At 41.8% G+C, this 27,197-nt stretch overlaps 4 protein-coding genes across 4 annotated transcripts; 1 reads left to right on the top strand and 3 right to left on the bottom strand.

The window, feature by feature from the left end:
- Nucleotides 1-783: 783 nt before the first annotated feature.
- fabp4b (fatty acid binding protein 4b) lies at nucleotides 784-1,601 on the bottom strand (the record flags this gene model as incomplete). The annotated part of the gene is made up of 4 exons (XM_080039566.1): nucleotides 784-840; nucleotides 998-1,099; nucleotides 1,178-1,353; nucleotides 1,529-1,601. The coding sequence occupies 4 exons, from the start codon at nucleotides 1,599-1,601 to the stop codon at nucleotides 784-786; spliced, it is 408 nt and encodes a 135-aa protein (XP_079895692.1).
- A 10,218-nt stretch (nucleotides 1,602-11,819) lies between these two features.
- On the top strand, nucleotides 11,820-13,804 carry LOC307259284 (hairy/enhancer-of-split related with YRPW motif protein 1-like). The gene is made up of 5 exons (XM_080039062.1): nucleotides 11,820-11,953; nucleotides 12,123-12,195; nucleotides 12,303-12,386; nucleotides 12,520-12,601; nucleotides 12,717-13,804. Exons 1-5 carry the CDS (start codon nucleotides 11,868-11,870, stop codon nucleotides 13,337-13,339), a joined length of 948 nt encoding a protein of 315 aa, XP_079895188.1. The 5' UTR covers nucleotides 11,820-11,867; the 3' UTR covers nucleotides 13,340-13,804.
- A 3,315-nt stretch (nucleotides 13,805-17,119) lies between these two features.
- On the bottom strand, nucleotides 17,120-17,819 carry stmn2a (stathmin 2a; the record flags this gene model as incomplete). Its single annotated transcript, XM_080039806.1, has 3 exons — nucleotides 17,120-17,179; nucleotides 17,332-17,523; nucleotides 17,649-17,819. 3 exons carry the CDS (start codon nucleotides 17,817-17,819, stop codon nucleotides 17,120-17,122), a joined length of 423 nt encoding a protein of 140 aa, XP_079895932.1.
- Nucleotides 17,820-21,049: 3,230 nt separating this feature from the next.
- upp1 (uridine phosphorylase 1) lies at nucleotides 21,050-26,580 on the bottom strand. The gene is made up of 8 exons (XM_080039220.1): nucleotides 26,459-26,580; nucleotides 25,049-25,110; nucleotides 24,385-24,496; nucleotides 24,135-24,293; nucleotides 23,867-23,981; nucleotides 22,695-22,904; nucleotides 22,445-22,591; nucleotides 21,050-22,344 (listed from the first exon to the last, which is right to left on the bottom strand). Exons 2-8 carry the CDS (start codon nucleotides 25,087-25,089, stop codon nucleotides 22,193-22,195), a joined length of 936 nt encoding a protein of 311 aa, XP_079895346.1. The 5' UTR covers nucleotides 25,090-25,110; nucleotides 26,459-26,580; the 3' UTR covers nucleotides 21,050-22,192.
- Nucleotides 26,581-27,197: the final 617 nt, after the last annotated feature.

Raw genomic sequence — 27,197 nt, 5'->3', positions numbered from 1 at the left:
ATGTCTCAGACTAAATGGTTTATAAAGATATTTTATTTGGTCTTTTAAAATAAGCAGCTAAGTGTTCGTGTAAGTAAAACCATTTCGGATTCACCAGCTCATGGTGCGATTGTGGTAAAAGAGATAACCATGTCAACTTTCAACTTAATAGGGTATTCATCAGAAATCAGAATAAAATCTAACTTTAGGAATGCCATTTATTGACACAGCACACAACTATTAACTAAAAATGTGACAGTCTGCAAAGTTTAGTGAATGCACGTTACCAAGGCATGCCTTACGTGTGTGCATGCGAGCTCCTACTCAACAAATTTGCCCGAGCACCACCTAGACCCAGGGTCAAACAATTCACTAAATCCAGGAAATATTTTGCAGGATCTGGGCCTCTGCCTTTCTACCCCAATAAAAGCTAATTATGTGCACTTACGTCAATTCCACATCTGAGAGGCCTGGCATTAATGAGGTCAATGCACCGATTTGGTTTTACTACTGCCCATCCACCCACATCCTAATATTACAAAACTGGCCATGGTATATCGTCATCAACCCCAAAATGTCTTTGAGTTAATACAATACAGCATTAGAATAGTGACATTTAAAATTAGAAACTGGCATTTAACAATTTCTCCAATAAAAAAAATGTATAAAATAAAGTAATCATGTCAAGAAAGTAATAAGAATAAAAAGTTGAACCCACATCAGTTTCACAGCTCATATTTTATTAGCATGTTTGGCAATTGCTCAGTGCATTTGGTGCAGGAACAGAGTGAACAACTTAGATGTTCAAGAAGCACATTTCTCATAGGTCCTCACTGCTACAGCATCATCCATGATACATTTCTGTCAAGACAATGTTCAAATGTTAGACATCTTACATTTCACTGGAGCCCGAGGCTAAAGTTGTTTTTTAAAATGCATACATGATCATTTATCATTGGAGATGCATATGAAATTACTAAACTAAAAGGGCTCAGTTCCTCATAAATTCCTTACTCACAGTAATTAGCTTTCCATCTTGAATCTCTCGCTCCAGTGATGATTTCTTTCCATCCCACGTCTGTTGTTGAATCAATTTGCCATTCTCAAAAGTGATGATGGTCTGTTAAGTCACATAGACACGTCAAAGGCGTAAAAAAAAAAACGCGTTCTTATAATGAATGTCAAAGAAATGCCTCACCTTGGTCTTTCGGCCGTCTGCAGTATTCTCCTCGAACTCTTCATTCAGTTTGAACTTGATCTCCGTGTTCTTGAACGTGCTCTCGGTTCTCAGTGAAATAACGCCATCATCGTCCATGCTGATCACCAGGTTGGGCTTCAACATGACGCCCATTTGCCGAGTGGCGAAGCTAACACCTGCAACACAACACATGCCTAATTAGGAGGCCATTTCTTAATCGTTGCAAATAATAAAATTAAATAAATGGTTAAAACGCAGTGCTGAAGCTTCCGCCATTAAAATTTACTTTTCAAGGCATCCTTCAACAAGCAGACCCTCAGTTTACATTAAATTAACTAGAATCAAACTCACCAAGCGCCTTCATGTATTCATCAAAGTTCTCGCTGGCAGTCAAAATCCATTTTCCAACAAACTGAACAACCATGATGGTGAAAATTTTACTCAAGATATCTCAGGGTTGGTTTGCTGTTTGAATCTTGCAGCATGAAAAAGACTGACACGCGGGGGAAATATTTGAAGCCTAGTCAAACACGTGCTCAATTCAAGGCTGACCAATCAAGACCAAGGTGTGCATGTTTTCATGGCAACAAGCGGATTAAGGGCGTGTCTTTAAATCAGATACTGATGGTGCATGATGAGACCATGGATGAGACATAAATCTTAAGGTTTTTTTGCCTTGTTTGCTGCCTTCAGCAGAAAACTTGAAAACTGCAGCATCGTTTTGAGCTGATAGGAATAAGTGTGTGGCTGCGGGGCAACCCTGCATAAGGAACGATTGAACATATTACTTTAGGCTAATTGATAAACATCAACACAATTACGACAGAAAGCAAATTTCTATAGAAAATAGACTTATTTGCCTTTATCGCTGCTGCCCAGTATTAACAGTAATACTGGATTTGACCAGCAGATGGCGCCTGTGAAAAACAAATATAATGGTTCCTAGAGGTTTCTCTGACCATGACTGTGCATTGTTTTCACACTTAGGCCTAGTATTTATATGTGTTGAAATTGAGCCCCAAATTAAAGAAGTTGAACATTTTCATTAATTTTTATGAATTTTTTCCAATTATTTCAGGGCATGCACAATGGTGCATTTATAATGTCACGCGTGCCATTCTATGTACAATGCTATATAAATACAATGTATTATTATTATTATTCTAATACTCAATGCAAAAGGTAATGTGTTGATATATTGTTTGACTGGCAGTGTTGGCCTATACCACAACTGTATTACAATTCCGAAGCAGAAAACAACCACATATCAGCATATTTCTTTTAGGTAGGCTACAAGCCAAATAAATTAACATATAAATGCACATAAAATTGATTTTAGCCAGAGGTTTCAATCTACTCAATGTCCCACACCTGTGCATAATGTGTGTATGTTATTCACAACAATCCCTTTGGACGGATAGTAAGTGACGATTGCTGTTGCTGAGGCAAGGCAGGCTCGTCTGGGGGCAGAGCATCTGATGGAGCAGGAAGGGAGGGGGGTTGGGGTTGTTTTGGTCAGTTCAATTATCAACAAGTGTTCCGTCCCACGAGTAGACCTTTAATACTGTTCATAATGATGTTTGCAAGACACAGACTCGTGCAATATGGAATTCCACTCTGATATCAAACACGTCAGCAAAAAAAAAAAAAAAGGTTGGAGATGATTGGAGCATTAAATGTGAATAAGGATAGTGAAACGTCACCATATTCATCCTCTTTGCTATACAGTGAAATCACACAAGACAAAATGTATTCTGCACAGTGAAATTCTGCATCCCATCTACAGTTGATTTTAATCCTAGCTTTTTAAGAGAGAAACTACTGAAGCTGTCTGTGAGTAACTAATAAAGTGACGTGATTGTGAAAGCCCTTTTGAAGGGGATTACCCCTTTTTTCATGGACAACCAAGGCTTGATTTCTTGTGCTTAATTAGCCTTCATTATGAAACCAGAAACAGCAGAAATCAATGATATACGCCATATCAAAATACCCTAATGAAACTGTCACATGGCTGCAATATTTGATTTCATGGTCCAAATGCATTCATTATTCGTTCACATCAATGACAGCTGTTAATGAGTTGATAGGCAAAGAGGCCGGGTTGTGATACACCATGGACTGGTGTTTACCGAATCGATAGGCAGATTAGTTGTTGTCCCATCACTAAAGGTATTTCTGTGCCCGTACATATCCTCACAGATTCCATAGCAGGCGAAGGGCCCATCTAATGAACATGAACTCTCCCTGGCCGCCACAGAGAAGTCCTTTCCTCCTGGTTTTCATCAACACTTCAGCTCCCATTGATGGGAGAACAGTGGCCATGGACAAAAGCTGTATATACAGTACAAACACAGCTCTGAGCGGCAGCACACTGACTCATTCTTCAGTGTGTGTGAGAACGGAGGGGGACCCCTTTCAGCTCCTTTGTGTTGGTGTCTGTCAACAGTGTAGTTGGAGGCAGAGCCCATTGTGGCGGCCAGTGTTTCGTATTGACACAGGGCCTCGCTCAGCTTGTTCCCAGGGTCCAACCTGAGGACTCATGAATAATGGAGAGAGAGAGAGAGAGAGAGAGCGAGAGAGAGAGAGAGAGAGAGAGAGAGAGAGAGAGAGAGAGAGAGGAGAGAGAGAGAATCCTCAGGACCAAGGGGGAGTATGCAGGTCTGACTGGGCTCCATATGAACCCAGACTTCAGCTATATAGATGCCGATAGGTAAAACCACGGTCACAGCTGATCGTGTTGACGACGTTGAACCTTTACTTCAACTCTCTTGCAGCCTATACCGACTGACACTGTGAGAATGTGGCAGAGGAGTGGCGCTGCACAAAATACAGCAAACAAAAGTGCTCAGAAACATTTGAATTAAACCTACAGATCATGGGAGGTCTATTTCCTCCCACATCTTGTCTGAGTATTGTGGTCCCTCATTCTTTAGCTTAAACTGCTTTTACTGTTCTGGGCAAGCACTTGCCAGGGGTAGGGGAAATATTCCTCGAGATCTATTGAAGCCTTTTAGCAGTGCCTTTCATGTGCTGCAGTTGAGAACATTTCAAAATGTCATCGTTAAAAATGTGCATTCAGAATGGCAATAAAAAAAGCCACACACAAAACAATAACCAAAGTAAGCAAATTGATTTTAAAAGCCTGTTGCACTTTATGAAAATCAAAGAGCTGAACATCTAAGACACAAAAGGAATGATAGGAAGATCAAGGCCCTAAGTTTGATTAATAAGAGATGGACCAGCCAGAACCACATCAGGTCTAGCTGTTCCCAACAGGTCACAAACATCTGCTGAGGAGCTCACACGACCTGAGGGACGTGCCCTCTCCTCTTTGCCTTTTTCCACGGCTGCTAGATGGGGGGGAACCAGACGCCGGGGTGGGAGCCAGGTCGTTCTGCTTAGCCAGGATGAAAAGTGTGTGTGTGTGTGTGTGTGTGTGTGTGTGTGTGTGTGTGTGTGTGTGTGTGTGTGTGTGTGTGTGTGTGTGTGTGTGTGTGGTGGAGGTCAGAGAGGTGCCTCTTGCTTGTGTGCTTTGAGCTTTTTCATGCTTCCTGCTTTGATCTTCTCTCTGATCCCTTCATCCCACACGCTCCCCGCGCCTCAGGCTTTGGTGTGCAGCACACTGACGGTGGGGCTTGAGAGAGACGGATGGGGGGAACTGCCTCTCACAGAGACACTGCTTGTTCTGTCAATACAGGGAGAGGTGCAACCGGGCGCAGAGGGCAGAGGGCAGAGGGCAGAGGGCAGAGGGCTAGTATAGCTAAAGTGATGCATACTGTACAATTCTAATGCTCCTCTTTTATGCTCTCTTTGATTACCCCCACCGTGGGCTGGAGCTCTTTTTGTGATAAACAATTGCCACAGTGCTTAGAGGGTAACCTCCTGATCACTTACAACATGGGAAAGTGCACAAATTAGCTGGTAGTTAATAAAGCCTGCCAGAGTCATAAGAATCCCTGAGTATTCACCCGGCTGGAGGCCTGTCATATGTCCCTGCATCTCACACGTAACAATTATTGTTCTATGGGTTAATATAATGTGTCGCTTTCTGCTAAAGCTGTGATCAAAGTGCTGCCATGTAATCAGAATGGCAAGAAGTGAATGGTGTGGTGGGACAGCATGACAGTCGTCGTGTGAATGTGTTGGAGAATATTCTTTTATTCTTGTCCTGTACCCACCACCAGCCCCAGAGCCTGCAAAATCCGCATATGACCCCATCTCTCTCTCTCTCTCTCCTCTCACACACACACAAACACACACACACACACACACACACATACATGCACACCCACGCACGCACACACGCACACACATACACACATACACACACACACCCCATACGCCACCTGCTGAGCCGAGACTGGGAAGCACAAAGGCAGAGGCGCAGAGCCGGACCACTAATTGAAGATTAATTGGAAGGGGGGAAGCACTTACCTCTTTTTAGACATGTGGTAAGTGTTAGGCTGTGACAATTAACTCGGCCATCTCAGCAGATGACTGCACTTAATATTTCATGCCAAACTTTTTGGGGTGGGGGTTCTGCAGCTAAATAACCATCACATTTGTCCCTTTCAAGGCGATGACAGAGATCATTAATTTCTTGGACATCTCCCTGGTAATCTGGCAAGTGCTCTGTGACCTTTGCTGTCAATTAAAGTCATCATTACCTCACATGGAGGACGCATATGTCCATGTGCTATCTAGTCCACTGTGGAGTGGACTAGATAGCGGTGCACACATGTAACAAGTGTAATGTGCCATTATTTTATAGTTTTTGGACAAATGGCTACTAAGGCTTAGACATACAATCAAGGTCAATGGTACAGTGACATAGTTCCTGCACATTTGTCAAGGATAGATTGCCAGATAAGTACATACTTTAATTGTCAGATTTTAATGAGAACTGTCTTACAGCAACAGTTGAAATCAAAGGTGAAATTCCCTATAACTAAAGCACAAGGACATTATAACTTGATACGATGAGTTGGAGAAAAAAAAGGGTGGAAAAATGGGCTTTGCACAAAGCATGTGGTTGGTGGGTAATGGTAATAAGTTAAATAGAAGTAACATGGGAAATAACAGTTGTAACTTGTGGGATTATGATGCATGTTTGTTGGAGTGGGAGAGAGAGTAAGAAATAAAGAGTAAAGGGGCTGTGCTAACAGGCTTTCTGCAGATCACTGGCAGTTTGACTGCAGTGGAGAGTAATGGGGCTGGCAGGGCGGAATCAATTACTGGCCACAACAGATTTTCCCACAGGTCGGAGCTTGGGAAAGCAGCACTTTACTGCAGTGCAGACAGCTGGCACAGAACATCCACTGGGAAAGGAGCCGGCTCACAAAAAAAGGCATTTTTTTTATAAGCTTGTGACTCAACATAAATTGACCATTTTCAGTTTTTTCTGTTCTGTCTAAAATAGATGAGTCGTTAAAAATACGGCTCAGATGTTATTTATTCCACATTGAGTCAGGCAAACACAAGCCCTCCAGAAATCCTTAGCCTACTTATTTGAGGTAATGTAAAGGTCTGGCTCCTTCCTCTGGCAGTGACCAATCACATCTTGCACAACATAGCCTGCAATCACTAATAATTCATTAGGCAAGTGCCTGCGAGTTTCCCCTTTGCGTGATGTAAACCAGGAGATACATTTCAAAAAGGGACCCAAAGACTCCCACTCTACCTCACCTCACACACACACGCACGCACGCACGCACGCACGCACGCACACACACACACACACACACACACACACACACACACACACACACACACATACACACACTCTATTGATATGCAAACAAAGATTTTCCTGCACCAACACAATGTGTGGCCCTTAAAAGTAGCTCACTCCATGGGCCTCCTTTCTCTGTATGGACACGTGCTGTCTCCTGTTGCGCTTATTTGGGAACCGGTCCTGATCTGCCTTCCCTCTATTGTAGACTTGCATAAGACTGCCCATGGACCATGACTGGTCTAACTGGTCAATGAGCAGTATACTGGTAAATCTTATGAACAATATCATTGTAAGGGGGCCATCGTGAAGGAGTGTGCGCCATTGAGAGAAAACCAAAGAAATTGATTTTTATTTATTCAAGAGTGACTCAAAAAATATTTTTTATCAAGCTCACACCTAACTTTGTCCATATCAGAGTTCAAAGTTTAGTTTATTTTTTTTCTGAATGCTGTCCTTGCCTTGTTATTGACTCCAAGCCCTGTAATTGGCAGCCAGTGCTCGGACCCTGGTGTCAGTAATATGACCTGAGGACCTGTCCTAAGAACAAAAAAAAACACACCAAAAAGGAAAAAAAATGCTCCTGCTAAACAAAGAAACAAGGAAGTCAACATATCCTCCTTGGCTTTACCTATCCAAAAAGCACATGGATAATGGATGCCAACAAAGGCAGGAAAGTAAAGAATGAGAAGGCGTCGCGTAACAGTGGGAATGGGTCTCAGGGCTGGTCTGTCCCCTGCCCAATATAGCGTCTGGGTGCTGACTGGAACCAGGGGGGACAGGCAGGAAGCTGTGGCCCATAGGATAACATTGTTGTATGGAAGTTGTCTGGGAGACATTCCCCTCAGTCCGACAAGCTATTTAGGACCAACATGTGTGGCATTTTCTGTCTTACATAATGTGTCATATGTTTTTTTTTAAATGCACACGCACCGTTCACCTTATTTGAATAAATTGTGGACAAGGCCTGATCTCACACAGAACACACATACAATTCTCCACACAGATCCCCCCTCTGCACACACACACACAATGCAAACTTCACTGCAGCAGTTGTTGAATGACAGGTATAAGATGTCAGGATGGTGTGCGCACAGGATGCAGGCACGGCTGCGAACGTCGCTGCTGCCGACAGCCCCAACGGTTGACACAGTAAATCAAACCTGATGGGAGGGGTGGGGGTGAGGGAGAGGGGGGGGGGGGTCCAATGGGACTGAGCCTGCCTCTGTCAGACACACTCAGCCCCTCAGCCAGCAAGCCAGAGAGAGACTGTCCACGGGTGGGAGAACACTCGCCGGGAAGCGCTCACACGGAGATTGAGTTACCACGGAATTAGATCAGGGCTGTGGGAAACAGCACCTCCTAAACACACTTGCACACTCTCGGTCACACACACATAAACACACGCAAACACACCAGCACACACTCAGGCCGCACTCTTGCACACACAAAGAGTCACCAAGGGAAACCTAAGGGAAGATTGAGGAAGGCAGCTGGGCACACGCCAGTTTCAAACAAATGTTCGCTTATACCTCTTAGCTTCCTGGCGCTGGGTTCGAGAGCAGTTTTTCTTCAAACCGGTGCCGAGTTAGGCCCACGGTCAACAGACCAGACGGACTGGCGTGTTATTAAAGCTAGAGATCTCCAAAGCAATCACAGACAAATGAGCTCAAACCAAACAGGATAGGGGATTTTTAAGAATTTAAACATCCACAAATCATAAAATTCAACCGTGGTGGCTAAGACAATGTTGTGACACCACGGGTGAAAAGTCAAGGTTTTTGGACCAAAAAATCCTAATTAAGTTTAATGCCCCCACTGGAATGTCAGCGCTAATGTGAAGGACCTTGACAGTCATGTGTGAGGAGGGTGGTTTGTGTCTGCTTAATGGAGACCACATGAACCCGCCTGTTGCCCAGTCAAACTGGTGGCACTGTAGACTTGAGCCCTATTACCATAATAGCATCACAAACAATACTGAAGCGATCCCAAATACTTTAGGTGCCCATCAGCAGAAAGTCATGGAAAGGCCATGCGGTTTAGTCTGGGAATCTATAGCATGCATGAATCTGTTGCACAAGTGCTAAACTTTTTGGTGTGAAGAGCAATATAGATGCCCACATTAGAAGCACTGTCCATGAATGAGTGGCTTATGCACATGTTACGGTCTATAAATCCACCATGGGAGTGTGGACGTGTGTGAAATGGGTGAACGGTATGCATGGTTTCTAGTGAAAGTTTGTGCTGACAGAGAGGCCGGAGTCTGTGTGTGTGTGTGTGTGTGTGTGTGTGTGTGTGTGTGTGTGTGTGTGTGTGTGTGTGTGTGTGTGTGTGTGTGTGTGTGTGTGTGTGTGTGTATGCATATGTGTGTGTCAGGGATAGTGCGAAGGCTCGTCCACGCTCACTGCACCAACAGAATGACTTAAGCTTGCATATCGTATCTGTCACCACCGAAACCCCTCTGACATTCTGGGAACAGCGCGTTTTGCCTGCAGTTGCTCTCTGGAATCAAGCTCTCACCCGCACATGTCTAGCTCCCAACGGCCTGAGTTAACAACTGACCTGACGGACAGAGCCGAGAAACAGCTGCTGCTCGACAAGGTACTGGAATGGAAGACAGCAGGGGGGGTCACGCTCCCACTGATGGCCTAAGCAGACACGTCTTGATGCAGGCATTACACCAGCTTCAAGTCTTGTGGTTTCCCAGACCTTCAAAGAAAAGACTGACATCAGACTGCTGCTTTCATATTAATGGTGATACACTATTTCATGTATTGGACATGTCTCTTTTCAAGCATTGAGATGATTGTTAAAGCAACAACACGCCATAAACAATACACACCATTACAAGTGGTCGTTCTGCAGAAGCATTGGCAACACAGTGTACTAACTAACAGTATCAAAAATAAAAGTATGTCATAATCTAGATTTTCTTCTGGGAATGATATACGAGTATAGTATTGGATCATTGTTATTCATGCATCAGTGCACGCAGACAGGAACATCCTGTGTTTCTCGACTGATACTAAATCACCATCGTCATATTACCATTATTATTAATCTTACATACTTACATATAAATGCATTCCCTCATCACAGTGCCACACCACACTACTTTACTATGGTTGCATTGGTATGTGTACAATGTACCGTCAACATTTGCCTTGTATTCCTATGTAGATATATAAAAAACAAGGCTGAAATATCTATATCACATGATTATATCTTGTAGGAAAAACAACCAGAAAGGATCAGCTATACAGTGGAACGTAAACACCAAAAGCTCTCATGTTTTATATAGTTTGGCCTCTGACCCGGGCATATTAGTGGGGTCAAAATGTTCACACCTCCTGCAGACCACCGCTGCTCCTTATCCAGAGAGTGAGGCACTTATGTTTCGCTGTAGGTTGTCGTTTTTTTTCACGTAACTCAAAGCCAAACATTCATCTATGGCTGCGTGTTGCTGGAGCTTCTAAAAACATTTTCTGTTTCTCTTTCCCAGTGCAAGGCAGTGCAGGGTTCACTGTTTATTTTCAACCCACCGTTAATAAATACAGCTCAGGGAAGGTCTCTCTGCACCAGTCAGTTGACCTGTTTGCAGTGATTGAAGAGGAGGAGGAGGAGGAGGAGGAGGAGGAAGGTGGTGGGTTTCCAAGGAGAACCTGGCAACGCTGACTGACTAATTTCGGGGGGCCCCCGGATGATCATTGCTGTCGTGCAACCGCGCAGCTGACTGCAGACAATGAACAACACACTCTGCTAATAGGCCGTGTGTCCTCCACTACACCACAGAAGCTCCCCGCTCTTGTGGGGCCTGTTGCTCATGAACTGGGGGTCTCTCAACAGGGAATGTGGGGGACCTGAGAGGCCAGGGAGACTATGGGCCATCCTGAGCTGTCAAGCCTTGGAAAAAGGAACAAGATATGTTTTTCAGTCCAGAAACGAGCACTCAGTTAAAGGCAACACTCCAAGTCCCAAGTCCCATTCAGAGAATTGACAGAAGCTACGGTGGCCTTCAAGGACAAGAAGCTTAGATACTAAAGACGGGATAATCAACCAGTGCCTCAAGTCTTTCCACAATTATCGAGTGATGAGGTGAAGATGTAGTTATTTATACTACAGTTCTTATTCTTCATCTTCCAAAAGGTGCATTTTCGACGCCCACAATGTTAGGCCCTTAGGTTTTTCTGTTCTATATGGAAGAGTATTAGGGCCACGGATGAGAAAAAAATTATGCACTTGTGCACATTAGCAACCAAAAAAAGTTGAAATTCAATTTCGAGAATAAAGATGAAGCTGAACAGCAGTTAAGGGAAAAGTTAAGGGAAACTTACAGCTTATGGGACTTATCCTCCATTTTTAAACCTCTTAAGTCACAATTAAGCGGCTTTATTTGGTCTAGTTGGTCACAGAGGGTCTACAGTTTAACAATCTTGTAACACAAACTTAATTGCTTAAAAAACAAGATCAGTTGCTCCACGCTGTAAGTAAAGTTTCTCTTAACTGTCGCTCAGTTTTGTCTTGATTTTCGATATTGTATTTCGTCTTTATTAATTGAATTGAATTAAAACAAATTCAGTTTTTTAAATGTTGTGTTTCGTCTTTTTTCTCATTTCTATCAAATCTGTTCTGAAAAACGCCAATTCCATTTTACACACCTCACCTTTAAAGCTTTCCTCTGAGACCTTGGGCTTTTCCATTGATTTTTTTTTCAATGCCATTCAAATACCAGCTCGATTTTTAACAGGCTCAAGTTTTTTCGAGTCCCGCCCACACCATTCTGGGGATCCAGCCTCCCCCCCCCCCCCCCCCTCCTCCTCCTCCGTGGTGAGAAAATGATCACAGGAGAGGCACGTCTGACGTTTAAACTGTCTCACGGACCCTGAGCTGCTGTTAGTGCGCCACTGGAGCTTTCTCTGCGAGGATCTACTGAGGATTGCTGCGGGCTCTGAAAGCAGAATGAAGCGAAGCCACAATTATAGTTCATCGGAGAGCGACCTTGACGACAATGTCGAGGTGGAGAAGGATAGTGGCGACGAAAATGGGTAAGTTCAGTTTATTTTCTTTCAATCTTTCAACTCGCTGATTGTGACATTTCAACATGTCTAGGCTATTTAAATTCCTTGTTTTGCCTTTATTTCCGAACTCAGAATAACTTTAAAGTAGCCTATTGTTTCAACATTCAATATAATGTTTTGCCCTTCATCCTTCCAGTCAACTCGATTCCCACGGCTCTTTGTCACCCTCCACAACGACCCAAGTTCAAGCCAGAAAAAGGCGCAGAGGGGTAAGTGAACTCATTATCAATGGTGCCAAGTTGTGTGCTGTTGCTTGATAGATCCCACTGCTGTTCTACCACCTGTGCCCTAAATTGCATCGTTTCCCTTATAACAGATCATTGAAAAACGGAGACGTGACCGAATCAATAATAGTCTGTCAGAGTTGAGAAGATTGGTGCCAAGTGCTTTTGAGAAACAGGTAAATTGGTCACATATGTCCATAATTTCCTTCTACCCAGGCACACATTTGTCAATAATTTTTTTCCTATAGATGGATAACATAAATATGAATATCAACAAAAGTGACACAACTCTTTCCTATATCTTTACAGGGATCAGCTAAATTGGAAAAAGCAGAAATCCTGCAAATGACTGTGGATCATTTGAAGATGCTTCATGCGCCTGGTGGCAAAGGTAACAGACCATTTCTTTGGCTCGGACAATAAATTCATGTCGTAATAATTCCCTAATTCAATATGACAAAATATGCCGTTTCTAACCGTCTGACTGTGCTTCCTCTCTCTGGCAGGTTACTTTGAGGCTCATGCTCTTGCTAAGGATTACCGCAGCCTCGGCTTCAGGGAGTGCCTGGCAGAGACGGCCCGCTACCTAAGCATCATAGAGGGGCGGGAGAGCGCAGACCCCCTGCGTATACGTTTGGTGTCCCACCTCAGCAACTATGGCTCTCAGAGGGACGGGCACCCCGGACTGGAACACTTAGCCTGGGGCTCTGCCTATGGGACAGCCCATCTCCCCCACCCCCTCCTCCTGCAGCAGCACCCCCAGGGCAGGACACCTGCACCCAGAAGCATTAGTAGCCCACCCTCCTCCTCCTCCTCCTCCTCCACTTCTTCCTCTGTGTCTTCCATCTCCTCCTCCTCTACTGAGGCATCTGGGACCTCCAGACTCAGTGTCATGCCCCACGCAGAGTCCCTTAGGGTGCCCCCCAATGGCTCGCTGCCCCTCAGTCTCCCCGTGCCAACGTCCAAGCTTTCGCCACCGCTCCTTTCATCCCTATCCTCGTTGTCGGCCTTCCCCCTCTCCTTCTGTGCTTTCCCTCTGGTCTCCCCGATTGCCCTGGGCACAGTGAGCCCATCCTCCGCCCTATCAAAGCCTTACAGGCCCTGGGGCACGGAGATTGGGGCCTTCTGAAGCCAACAGCTGGACTAAAGGCAACTGCTGAGCTGTGCCCACCACCACAGCCTAGGCAGGACAACCTGCCTCATCTGTTTTAATAACAATAAAACACAGGGGAACAAAGCAAGCTGATTTTATTTTATTAAGTATAAAGAATAAGTTGGAGGGGTCGCTGGAGGGTGTAGTTTCGTCTCAGCATGGCATTGCTCTTATGAAGAAAGAAATGCTACATGATTTTATGTTTTGATTGCAACTGATAACTATTTTAGTTAACATGCACTGTCTCCAGGTTGAGGGCTGACGTATGACATATGGGCCAATAGATTCACTGCCAACACAAGTGTAAAGGTAATATTTTGTAGACCGCATACTGAAACTTCTACATTTGTTCAGCATATATGTCTGTATTTAACATAGAGTATTTCAGTCTGCTTTGTGGTACCAGAACTTGTGTAGATGAAATGCATTTCATATGTGCTATTGTCGGAAAACTAACCTCTTGAGAATCGGAAAATTGCATTCTTGTATCTATTTGTAATATTTTTGTACCAATAAATTGAGTTCAAAGTATAAAACATGGCTTTAAGTCAATGTGTTTGTTTCTGCTACGTTGGCTCCTTCAACTCCCCAGAATGTTTTGTTTTAATGAAGTATAAAAGGCGGCCATTGTTTTTTCAATGGGCTACATAGTCCTATGTGCTGCTCAGTTACCACACTTTGAGTGATTAAAACCAAATCATCCCAAATCACATATAATCTGCAGGTGCGATCTCAGTTTCAATCCGGTAGAAGTTCATGAGCTAATAATGTTCCCAGTTATTTACTGAAATCCAATTCCTTTACTGTGTGCCAGGTAGGTAACCAAATCTGAGAGCATTGTTGCCCTTATGAATACCCAGGAAATCATTAAGAGCCAGAGGAAATCCTTTACAATATTGCCCTGACCTCACCAGCTTGGGTTGGTCTGAAACGGAGACAATAGTGTGAACAGGATGAGGAAACTGGAGGAAAGCGGTTTGAAAGCACGCAGACAGCTGTACAGATAAATCACTTTTCAGCTCCACGGTGTCATTACTGGTCAGATTTTAGTCACACCGATTTATTTATTTTTTTGGGGGGGGAGGGGGGTTGCCGCTTTTAAACCATTCATGCAACACTTTCGGCTTCATGGAGGGGCAGTTGCTGTCTGGGATTCGCCCACATTTTTATTAATAATGAATAAGCAAATTTACTTCCTTTTTAAGAACTAAAATATCAGTAATTTTAAAGTACAATATGCAAAAGTGTTTGCATTCAATGTCCTGCAAGTGCTGATGAATTAAACAAACCTTCATCTTTAAAGGCGCCTGTTATTCGAAGTCTACGTAATTATGATATTCATCATACATGAAACATAATTGATCTTGATTCGATCAGTGTGTTTGTGATTATATTTCTACAAGGCATACTGTGAACTTTTGCCCTATTATTGGATTGACGTGTGCGTAAGCCTACAGGCTTAAGAAATCTGTCACTGCCACCTAGTGGAGGAACCTTATCTTATTCATGCCTGATTGACGATCATCAATTAATTTTATATAATGTGTCAGTTTAATATTCTTTTACAAAAAATAAAATAAACAAATGAATAGACCAATCTTATTTTTATGCAACAGAAGAACACCATACGAATTGTAACCAGGTCACATTATCTTCAACCATCAAATTCACTAATTATGACTTTAAATACTTTAAAACCGTGTGATATAGTCTAAATCTAAATAAATCACTCCCAATCTGTATTCAGAGGCTGTTTTAAATTTGAGAGAGCAAATTAGAAATCAGCTAAACGGGTATGTTAAAAAGCAAACAAAAAAAACATTAAGAATAAGTGTATATCTGTTAAAGGGGTCAAACTATGGAATGATTGTGACAAAGAATTTAAAATAGGTCACTTTATAAATTTAAGACAATGTTCAAAAATATGGTTGGAAAATAATATTAATCTCAGGTCTGATAATAAATGTGTATGAAAGATTTGGAACTTAATTATAGTTTTTTTCTTTTATTTCTGTCTAAATGAATACTTAGCTGGGTGCGAGTCTCCAATATGAACATAGAAAGTAAAAATAGTAGCATGATAAGCCTTAGCTTCAGACTCTACACCTTTTTGGTCTATGACATTTGTTCAATGCCTATATGTTTTGTTTGATATTAAATGTCAAAGCGCTATTTCTTGCATGGGCATACCAACACGAACAAAAATCAACTGGGGGAAGGCTGTGATTCTCAGGATGTGTAGATAACTGGTTCTTTTATTTGGCAGTTTACATTTTCCCTCCTCTTTTAGCACAGAAAAGTATTAGATGGTGCATGCCACGTTTACAGAACCCCAAACCTTTATTGAGCAAAGCGTTCACAGAGAAATATATGAAGGGGAGAAAACACAAGCAGCAGAGGATGCAGGCAGATATCAGTGATACTGGATATTAAAAAGAGACTAGTTCCGTGTGCTGAATGTAAAGCATCCTACATCCGTTCTCCGTCCAATCCCCAAAAGAGAGCAGAGGCTAAGGATGAATTTGTGGTAAATTTGCGTTCACACAACGCCCACACAGACATACATTATGGTCATACTATCAACATCAAGGTGGGAGCAACAGCACTTTCCACTGTCTAAGACGATATGCATGGTAACAGTATGGTGTCATTCAACATTCGAGTACTGTGTACGTAACAGAGCTATCGATTTGGCTAAAGGCAGATTAATTTTGAAAATGAAGTTGTCGGGGTAAATGGGAATCTGCAAGTGTAGAAACAGTTGCTCCCACCGGGCAAAATACATTCTGAATATCAATAAACCTATCAAGTTCATTATCAAGCTCGTTTGAGAGGAGGTGGACACTTTATGAAACAGTGTGTTTTTGCGCATCGTTTTTAAGTTCCAAGCGTGCGTGTCGAGAATGAATAGGTGTGCGTGAGGAAGATACAGGTGGGATACATTTTGAAAGCTCTGAGGAGTTTATAGTCTAGGTACACAGACCGTCATTCCTCGCAAAGACACAGGAAACACCATCATCATCATCATCATCATCATGACATCATCAGGAAACACTGCTAAAAGTCAGTCTACAGCCAACTCACAACACCGAGGGCTTTCACAAGAAAAAATGGTTGTAGAGTCAAATTTCAAGAACTGAAACATTAATCAATCACAAACAAAATGTTTGAAATCGTACAGTGCGGTACAATCTTTGCATGTACTTCAACCACCATCATAGATAGATAGATAGATAGATAGATAGATAGATAGATAGATAGATAGATAGATAGATAGATAGATAGATAGATAGATAGATAGATAGATAGATAGATAGATAGATAGATAGATAGATAGATAGATAGATAGATAGATAGATAGATAGATAGATAGATAGATAGATAGATAGATAGATAGATAGATAGATAGATAGATAGATAGATAGATAGATAGATAGATAGCAATTTTAAGAAAAAAGTATTTACAAAATAATAGCCATATCCTCCTGTTACCTCTAAAATCAACAAATCCATTCGACTCTTTAAGATGAGTGTTACTGGTACTTGTATCCACTGATAATACTGATAGTTGTGAGTATTGGTGGTGTGGTGTGTTGTGTGATGTGATGTGGTGGTGAGGTCCTCTAACCTCTCAGCCTCCTGGGGTTGGGTGTCTGTTCTGAGGAGGGTGAGGGCGGGGAGGGGGGAAGGGGGGGGGACAGGACTTCATGATGGAGGGACGTTGATGGACCATGGAAGTTAGGACTTGTGAGAGGCTCATGCTGTCAGCTCTTCCCTCAGCTCTTTGTTCTTGCGCACCACGGCTGCGTGTCTCTCCTGGATGGGGAACAAAGCAAAACGGTGTGAGAATAATTTAGTCATCCACAGAGAGGGCCCTTAAAAACCAAGATGAATTTTAAAGGAGAGCTGGACGTCTTTGGGCCTTTCTTTCTTTGATAAGTGAGCTGTAAAGTGCATTCCTTCCTCACCTTCTCCTGTAGACGCTCGAGCATGGCTGCCAGGTGGGCGTCGCGGTTCTCCTTGATCTGCTCCATCTTGCTCTGGAGCTTCTCCTCGGCCATCTTGCTGAAGTTGCTGTTCTCCTCCATGGCCTTTAGCAACACATCCCTCTCGTGCTCGCGCTTCTCTGCCAAAGCCCTCAGCACCTGGGCCTCCTGAAACTGAAAAAAAGGCACGGCAAACCAAAATGAATCAACAAATAGTTGATTTATAATTATTTAAAATCCTAAGGTCTACTTCTTCCATTTCAACAGTCAACATCCTTTCGAAGTGGTAAGATACTAACCTTCCTTCGATCTTCAGCGGCCTCCAGTTTCTTCTCAATGTCCTCCAAGGAGACATCCCTCTTAGGGGGTGAGGGGAGGTTGTGGGCGACATCCGACACTGGAGACACAGGCTTGAGAATCACCTCAAAGGCCTGGCCGGACGCCCGCTTGTTTATGGGTTTCACCTCCATGTCTGTAAATCAGGCAATTAGGATCAATATTAATGTCCGATAAATAACACAATATATCAATCCAAGAAAGGTGTCGTTATAACTAATGTCTGTGTTTACAAGGCTGATGCACCCCTTACCTTCAAACTCGCGCATAATATTGTTGCGTGACTCTGGGTAAAAGCAGGAGCAGATGAGGGAGAGCACGGACAACTCCTTCATCTTCTCTTTATATGCTGTAGGAAAATTAGCACACAAACAATGTACACATATATATATATATATTACTCAAAATGAAGACACTACATGTTAGGAGAAAGAAGATTTTGCTAAATCAAACACTTAGCATCAGATAGTATAACATGTGCATAAGGGCCCTGTTGGTTAATAATTCATTGCACAAAGGGATTCTGTTAGGGTGAGCTATGCTAAGATCATTTTTCCTTTTGCTTTCTGGTGCTATAGCAAGACATTTGTGACTCTTTTCAATCCAGAAATCAAACTGCCTTGTGTCTAATATTGCCTCGCAATCTGCATAAGATGGGTAATAGTGGGAAAACCTGTGTCTCAAGTTGTATTTAATTTCCTGTTGATTCCTCTGCTGTTTGTCCTGTGTCATGATCACAACAATAAGATGAGCTTACATTCATCCGTCTTATCTGTGCCTTATTCCTGGGCGTCGCTTTCACAGCTGTCAAGATACAGCTGTGATTAACGAGCTTGAAATTTATACTAGTACGACAAGGTGCCCACCTGGCTGCTCAGAAAAGATTACAGAATATTCAGTGCTTCTAAGCCTTCTGCTGCAAAGGCCAGCGTGTGAAGCGGCCCCTTGCTGCAGGGCTGGCCTGCCTCCCACCCTGCCATGCACCTGTCTCCTTTGCTACATCTCTGCCACATCTCTGCCACCACCACATACCATTACGAAGCCAGTCAGCACACCATATTGCGTTTTTAGAAGTGACCAAATGGGTGGCTCATATTGAAGCACTGTTTAGATGTGTATACAAACGCTTAAGAAACCCATGAAAATAAATATGGTTAATGCCTGGCCTACAACAATAACCAATCCATCCGAAGGGATGACTAATGCAGGCTAGGCCGACAGTCTATTTATAATCTGAATACAATTCAGTGTGTTGAAGACTTTATCGTCTATTTGAGGCCTTTACGTCTATTTTAACGCCAATAGGGTATTTTTTTACGGAAATAGTGGCATTGTAGCCCAGGCTATCTATCACAGCTGGTCATCCTTTGCAGGGAAGAAATGGGTAAAGCTATACAGCCATGAATAAAAGGTGCAATCCCACATTAACGACTTTCCAAATGACAAATAACAGCTGTGCAGCTTCATTCGTAGCAAAGTAGCCTAGTATCAAAGTGAGGCTGATAAAGACCTCTCAGCTTTGCTATTGGCTAAATGGTGGGCAGCTCAGCATCTTGGGTGGGGTCCGTCTGCATTATGCTGCATGTTGGGGCCGCTCTAGCCTGAACCGCAGGTGCGGCGTTGTAAATAAAGCTGTCTAGGGATAAACCGTGTTGTCTAATCATGACTGCAACACAATGTAAGATCAACGGAGATGAGGACTAACACTTTGACGCAGATGATGATGACAATGAAGGAGACATTTCAGGAATCTAATGACGGAGGAAGGGTGGCTTGTAAGCCCGCATTTTTGCTGTCAGCTCCAGACTCTTAGACAATAGGCCCACCGTCAGTGGAGAAATATCAAGGTGACTCATCTTATTTCCCTTCGTTTAGGCCTAAACCATTCAAAGACAACATTTCAGAGTGGAGTCATTACAGAAGAACGACCATCAGACAATACCGGGCCGACACCGGCTCTAAACAGAAAGGATGCATCTGTTTCAAGTCCATCAATCAACCCATCCACTCACCCATCCATTCATCCATGCAGGCAATCGGTTTTAACATGACCAGTCTCAACATGCTTACCGGTTGCTGTTTTAGACATGGCTGATGTATTTCTCCGCAGAGGATGCTGCCGCTCTGTTCAGGTGCTCGGTGATGCTGCTTAAGGCACTGAGTCAGCGAATAGACCGGGGTAGGTCCGGATGGCAGACAGGAGGTGCGCACGAGCGGGAGCGCGCAAGCAGACCCTCCCCTCTGTCCTATGACGCGCACAGCGGTTTCCAGAATACAGAAAGCATAGCATTCTTACATCATGCATGTTGGTACATATCTTCTCCAGACCGGATAGGCCTAATCAAGACGTGTTTTTTACTGGATCAAAATTTATTAAAAGAAAATGGATCCACAAAATGTCAATTCTGGTTTGAAAAAATCAACAACTATAAAACAGAACAGAAAGTAGCATAGTCGCCTCGCATGAATTTGCCCTATATCAATAAGGCCTAAATAAAACATCCAATAATAAGAATCTTTGGATGAAACGTCTAATAAAATAGGCTAATACAGATGACTTTACAGAGTTGGCATTCTGCTGTAAACTGAAAACTAAAACTAAAATATTAGAAATGAAAACACTTAGATGTCATAAAACGTTGGTGTGGGCCTATAAGGTGTGAAGCAATTTTGACAAAGAAACTCCAAAGTTGTGAATTCCAATAGATATTTGTGGAAATTCAAGATGAAAACAATGACTCCAGCTACTATTATTTAGTATTAACTCTTCAATAGGTTCACCAAAGACAGCTGATCCTCAGACCTGGTGTAAATGTTCACAAAGAAAGGTTTTATTTAAAAGCCAAAAGGTGTTACAATAGAGATAATCTACAATAATTTGACTGACCCCAGTAGTCTGCTGTGGTCAGGATGCTGGTCCTGAGTACACTTGTCATGCTGGAGTTTTTTTTTTCCCGCATCAAAATATACTGTAGTATGTTGTGAACTTGTGCTAAGGTAATGGGCCTGTACATAATACAAACAGCTCCAGACTGTGTGAGGATTTATTTGCAATAAGACATCAAGTGGAATTTATTTGTCTCTTAAAATGAGCAACATTTTGTGGTACTTGTTAAATTCTGAAGGAAATGTCTAAAATTACAGAAGAAAGTCTGCACATAAAAAATGCTCCAGATGATACATATTCATAGAGTTTTGCAACAACCAACACCATCATACGGACAGGTACAATATCAGTGTCATTTTGTTGTCAGTCAAAGTGAGTTTCTTACAGCACCTTTTGGTAGAAACATACAACAAGTCATGCAATGTTTCAAGTGTTATGGATAAAGAAATGTACATATTGCAGCAAAACAGAGGCAGCTTTAAATAAGATTTATTTGTTGATAATAGGATGCTACACAAGATTTAATTCTGCATATTTAAGTGAAATGTAATACTAAATTATCAATCAACTTAATAAGTTACAAAGGATAAATAAATACAGTGCATAATTTCAAGCTTCAGTGAGTATTACAGACATATTTAGGCTAATGGTGAGCAGGAAACAATACATAAAAAAAGTTGCTAAAAGTGGATTTATTGCATTGCATTGTGTTTTCAGTGTTTCATAGTTTTGAATAGTACATGTAACCCTGTCAATATAAGGGCTACTAAAGTATTTATAGTAGGGCTATTGAAAGCTATACTTATTTAAAATGCTGTACTAAGATAACTATTTTTGTTTTACGTGTATGAAAAGGTTAACTTGATTTTTGATATAAGTGCCTTTTATTTTGAAACTCTTAAGTGTGAAATCTGAACTCTGTAAAGCGCGAGTAGTTGTTTACATGAGAGTTCCGTGAGTTGCGCACAAAGAGAGATGAGACGGAGAGAAACACACATGTTCATGCTCCAAGCTAGAACAAGCAACTGTTCTGTTTACCGAATTTGATCAGAATCCCCTCAAACTAACTAACTGTCAGAGCGACGCTGTTCATTTGGGATAGACGTGAAGTTACCTAATTTCTTTTAGTCAGGTTTTCTTTTGAGGTTTGAATTCTACATCCAGTCCAAAGATGGCGAGCTACTACTGAACCAGGATCCACTGTGATGAAGATTGAGTTGAAATTCTTTGGACTGTGAGTTTCTATTCTATACAGAACTTTCATAACTTATTGGTGTGATTAACACCATACGGTCTGGGTTAAAATACCTCGGGGTACATTTTCTTTATTCCTGTTTTTTTACTTGGGCCCAAGGTTATGTGATTTATTTGTTTTTATGTGTTTTTCTATTGTGTCAGAAAGATCTATGTTAAAAGTGAAGATCTCTACTGTTATAGATAAATCTTTCAATAATACATCATAAAACTAAACTTACTGTGTTGTCTCATTAATCATCCATCCTGCTCTAGTAGTCAAACCTAACAATCTGGCCCAGAATATTGTCTTACATTGAAATTTTAATCTGCTAAACCAAGAAGGTGTTACATACAACTTGTGGCTCAGTGTGATAACTGTTGCACTCAGCAGCCTTTTGCGAGGGCCTTCAGCTGCTTCTTTATGTAGTAGCCAACCAGTATCTGAGGACGTTGTTGGTAACTTTGAAGAACTTCATGAGAACTGCTCAGCTGATCCCCCTTCAGCCGATCCAGTAATGTCACACAAACCACAGCAGCTTCACACAACGGAACAAGAAATGTACGTTAAAAACTTTCTTTCTTTGTGACTCTGAAAGATTTTGTCAATAATGTCTGCCAATATGGTATTTTGCTCACCTTGTAGGCCACTCAGCTTGCACATAGCAGCAAAAACGGACGACTCCATTTCAATATTGCAGACTCCTGCGTCATTGGCTTTATTGAGGTAGTCCTGTTTCTCCTTCACAGTGTAGGAGCAGAAAGCACCATCCAAACGGGCTTGTCCTAGGTGATCAATCAGACAGAAAGTTTGCAAAATATGTACATTGTGACTGAACCGATGTACATGACCAACGTGATAAACACATTGATGTACCAGAACTCGTACCTTCGTAGAAATCCAGCGTACACATGGTGTTGCCTATCACCGTCTCAAACTTGTTGAGTTCCTTGCTACACTGCAACAGCTCCTGAGCCAGTTTTTGGTCCAGATCAGTGTTGCGCACCACCGTCTTTCCCAGGATCACCTGCTCAAACTTAGGAAGGAAGGTTGCGTCCACAGACTGCTTGGTGACAACCACAGTGCCAGGTTCAAGCCCTAAAAAACAAAAATGTAAAGTGAGAGAAAACAATTTATTCTAACTGAAAAAGTACAGAAAGGTTAACATTCTTTATTATATTTTTTAAATACAGTCAAAACCAAAATTATTCATACCTCCTGGCAAATTTTACTTGTATGAAACCAGCAAGCTTTTTCTTGATTGGAAATGACACAGGCTTCTCCCAAAAGATAATAAGACCATGTACAAGAGGCATCATTGTAGAAAAAAAATATTTTTCAGCTTTTATTAACATTTGAACAAAAGTTGGCATGTCCAAAATTATTCATTCTCTTCTCAATAGAAAAGCCTTTATTGGCTATTACAGCAATCAAACGCTTCCTATAATTGCTGGCCAGCTTTTTGCATCTCTCCACTGGTATTTTTGCCCATTCATCTTTGGCAATTCGGTTTTGACTGTAATTGTTTAAAAAAAACATACTCGGCTGATAAATGACGATCTTTTTTTGCTGAGAACAACCCTGGCTGGATTCTAACCCGGGTCTGCTACGACGAGAACTGTGCCTCAGGGGGGCTCATGTAAATACTGTATGTGTCACAGGAAAATACAACACCCAGTGGAATATGCCACATTTAAATTGCAAGGGCATGAGCCATTTATAAAAGTAAAAACAAAAATATAAATTCTCTCTTATTCTAAACCCTGAAGAAATGATTGGGTAATAGCAGCTATAGACAAAAAGCCATATTGGATGACACTGCGCTAATATTTGAGGGACTTTGGGCTCCCTCTTGTGGTAAAACTAAGAAAATGTGGCTTTGTGGAAAACAAGTACTCCCTACACTGCATAGAAACTACACTGTGTAACCACACTGACACAAATAATGTTAAGGACATTTCATCACACAGGGATTCTTAAGTCAAGTAAAAAACAAGTAATTTTTAGAATCACAAGGAAGCTATAATTCTTGGAGTGTGGAGCAACAATCATATGCTTACCTATTCCACCTGATGTCCCAATACGTATAATTGTAACATCTGTGCAACTTGCATGATGGAGAAGCTTTATTAGCTCATGCAACATTATGGCTATAGATGGGATGCCCATCCCATGCTGCAAAAAAACAAATACCTAAATAACACAGACATTTCATGCATGTTTTCAAATCTATGTAGTTACATTAATCGTAGGACAACAAGTTAGTATGTGAGTCAGTATAGCATTTGTTATCAAAAAACTAAATGAGAGAATTTAGTTCTAACATACACTGACAGAGAGTACAGGGCCAACTTTGTACATAGCATAGCGATCCGTTCCAGCACAGATATTCGGGTAGTCTGATTTGGGGTCCTCCATTCTGAGCTCAGCAGCAATGTACTCAATGAATGATTTCATCCTCCATGGGCTACCCCCAACACACACAAACTGAAAGAAAACACAGACAACATAAATAACAGCTGAATAACGATGATTATGCAGGTGTTTTTTTTCCCATGAATGAAATAAAAAGCATTACTTTTACATCACCAAACATAGCTGGTAGGTTATGAGTTCCGGTTCCTAAACTGAAGTGGTAGAGGATGTCATCCTTCAGTGCATTCAGGTGAGGGTTGTTCACACAGACATGGCTTGAGGGGTAACAGATTTTAAAATGGTCAGTTTTACCCTGATAATCGGTCTAACTTTCCTTTTTCGCTTTCATCTAATCACGTTTGGAGTTATTTGTCCCACATTGAAGAAAGATTGCATTTGAAAACTCATAGACCCCAGTGTGTTTCATTAGGACCACTTTCTACAAAAAAAATGTTGTTTTCGTTTTTAACATTACAGCCCATCAAACAAGACTGACATGGTTTGTATGTTTGGTAGCACTACCGAAAAGGGTAATGACCTGACCTAAAGTTGAAATCTTAGGCTATATAGAAAAAAATAATTTCATTCTTTGCTTACATTGTGTTCTGGGCAATATCTTGCTATCCTGGCACACCTAGCATTCATTGTCATTCCTGTTCTGACTGGGCAATGTCCTCCTGGCACACCTAGCAGTTTCCTCATTTTAAAAATTAACCTTAGCCCTAGAACATAGTCTGCTGTGAACGTATGTGTATGGATAGGGTAATGTTTTTTTTTTTTTTTACAAATTCGGTGGGGCATTAACTTGAGACGGGACTGGAGCTCACCTGGTGCATGACAATGTCCGCTTGCTGTCATTTGCATCCATCTTCTTTAAAACAGCTGTGTTCTAGAAAAAAAGAGGCAGTGACCGAAAACAAAAACCCGACACCTGAACGTTACATTGGCTGTGTTCGGAAAGCCATACTAGCGTCCTACATACTCACCATTTATGGCCTACTACTACATAGACTGTCTACTCAAATAGGCTATCGATTAGCCTATGTATGCGAGGTGCGTCGAAACGTTTTCAGTTGAAGTATAGGCTACTCAAGCAATAAATAATTTCTTCTTCTTATAATATTCAGGCCGTTTAGACGCTGTTTAGCATATAACCACCTTCCAAAGGTTAGTGAACTAGATTTTTACAGTCCTGTGTTCATCATCTGTGTTTTAGACCTCTTGTTTTATAATCTAAGTATCTAATCACTAATCACGTTTCGTGGCGACTCAGTAATGAAACTGAAAGTAGCCTAGATATAATATCGCTAATAGCCTAAATGAAAACAGACGGTCAAAACAGCGTCCAAATGAGCTAAAATCCTAAATACAATAGATGGTAACATGGCACACTTATTTTTAGGTAAGCTGTAATTGAATATTAATTAATTTTTTCATACGTTTATGTTTTGAGGCGGAGGATCACTCCGACTCATCAGACAGCACTTAGCTGTCTGTCAGTTGAGCTTACACAGCATTCAGTTCTGATCTGATTTTATATAGGCCTACTATCTATGGTTGGTTCTGATCTATCTCCACTATCAGATTGGCATCACTCATTTCACTTAGTAACTCTAATGTTGTTAGGCATTTATCTTAATCTCTTATCTATTGTAAGAGTTTATGAGCGACTGCACGTACAGTTGTCAGATCGCGGACCCCAAACAATGTCGTTGCCTAGCAACTTGCTCGAAAACATTTCATTTTCCGGTGTGGGTAGCATACTCTTAAAGGGGCAGTGTGTAATATGACATCAAGAAAGTTCTAGAATGCAACGCTCCCTGGATAACCCCATGGACATATAAATCGAGAGACATATAAAGGGGTATAATATAAAGGTACCCACCCCTTTTGAATAATTACAGATGCTACAGTGGCCTTCAAGGACACGAACAATTCTAAATTCTAACCAACGCACCGGAGGACATTCGAAAAACATAGATGCCTCCATAAGACTTGCCTGCTCAATGTACAACTTGTAGCCTAATGTTAATATTTGTAATTATACACTCAGGAGGATAATTCAGATTATTGGCAGAGGTGATTCTACACCAATGAGGACATATTTATGAATGAGGATATTGATGTTAGCTAATCAATTACTTACAATGTTACACAGTGTCCCTTTAGCCATGTCGCAGCAGCAGCACTTTATCGCTCACGGCGGGGAGGAAAATATACTGTAGCTTAATATTTACCTTCGAGATGACTTTTCAAGAAAGAAAAAGCCGAGAAGCTGCAACTGACACCGGATAGAGGTTTCACTGTGGTAGGATAACTGCCGTTTCCTCTGTTTCGGACACATTTATGGGTCTCTTTGAACATCTGACCTCGACCCAGTAGCGCGAGGCTCCAGCCCATCAGTGTGACGTCGAGCACGTCACCACCGTCATAACTGGACAGGCCCATGCTTTGTTTATATGTCCATGGGCCCATGTGATGCCTTTGTCACGTAGCTTACAAAATAGACTGATGATGTCCGCAGAGGAAACCACATTGTTGTGTTAAGAAAATTCCTCTGTTGCCAAATGATTTCCAGGCAGCTTCACATAGGGATGGACGTAGTGAATGACACTTTGGCATACAACGTGACGTCTTTGGTCCAATGAAAGAATAATACTTTTCAATAATACTAGCCTATGTTAAATATTATTATTTTATATTATATTATTTGTATTTTATTATTATTAGGCCTATTGGGCAGGCAGGCTTTGATGACTAGAACCCTTTCACTGCTAAATAGGAAGGTGAATGAAAGGAAGAGCTTTATCACACCACAAAAATAACCAGACCTGTTTCAAAGAACAGTAGAGACGTTGTATCCAGACCATCAAGGACTAAAAACCCTCGACGGGTCATCTATGTCCCACGCCCAGGACACTTATGGAACCCGCCTCACCCGCAAAGCAACCAGTATTGTGGGTGACCCCAGCCACC

The sequence above is a fragment of the Ammodytes marinus genome (genome assembly GCF_949987685.1).
Source record: "Ammodytes marinus genome assembly, chromosome: 13".
NCBI classification, from domain to species: Eukaryota; Metazoa; Chordata; class Actinopteri; order Uranoscopiformes; family Ammodytidae; genus Ammodytes; species Ammodytes marinus.
Note: the sequence above shows the minus strand (reverse complement) of the source record. Positions and strands in the feature narration are given on the sequence as shown.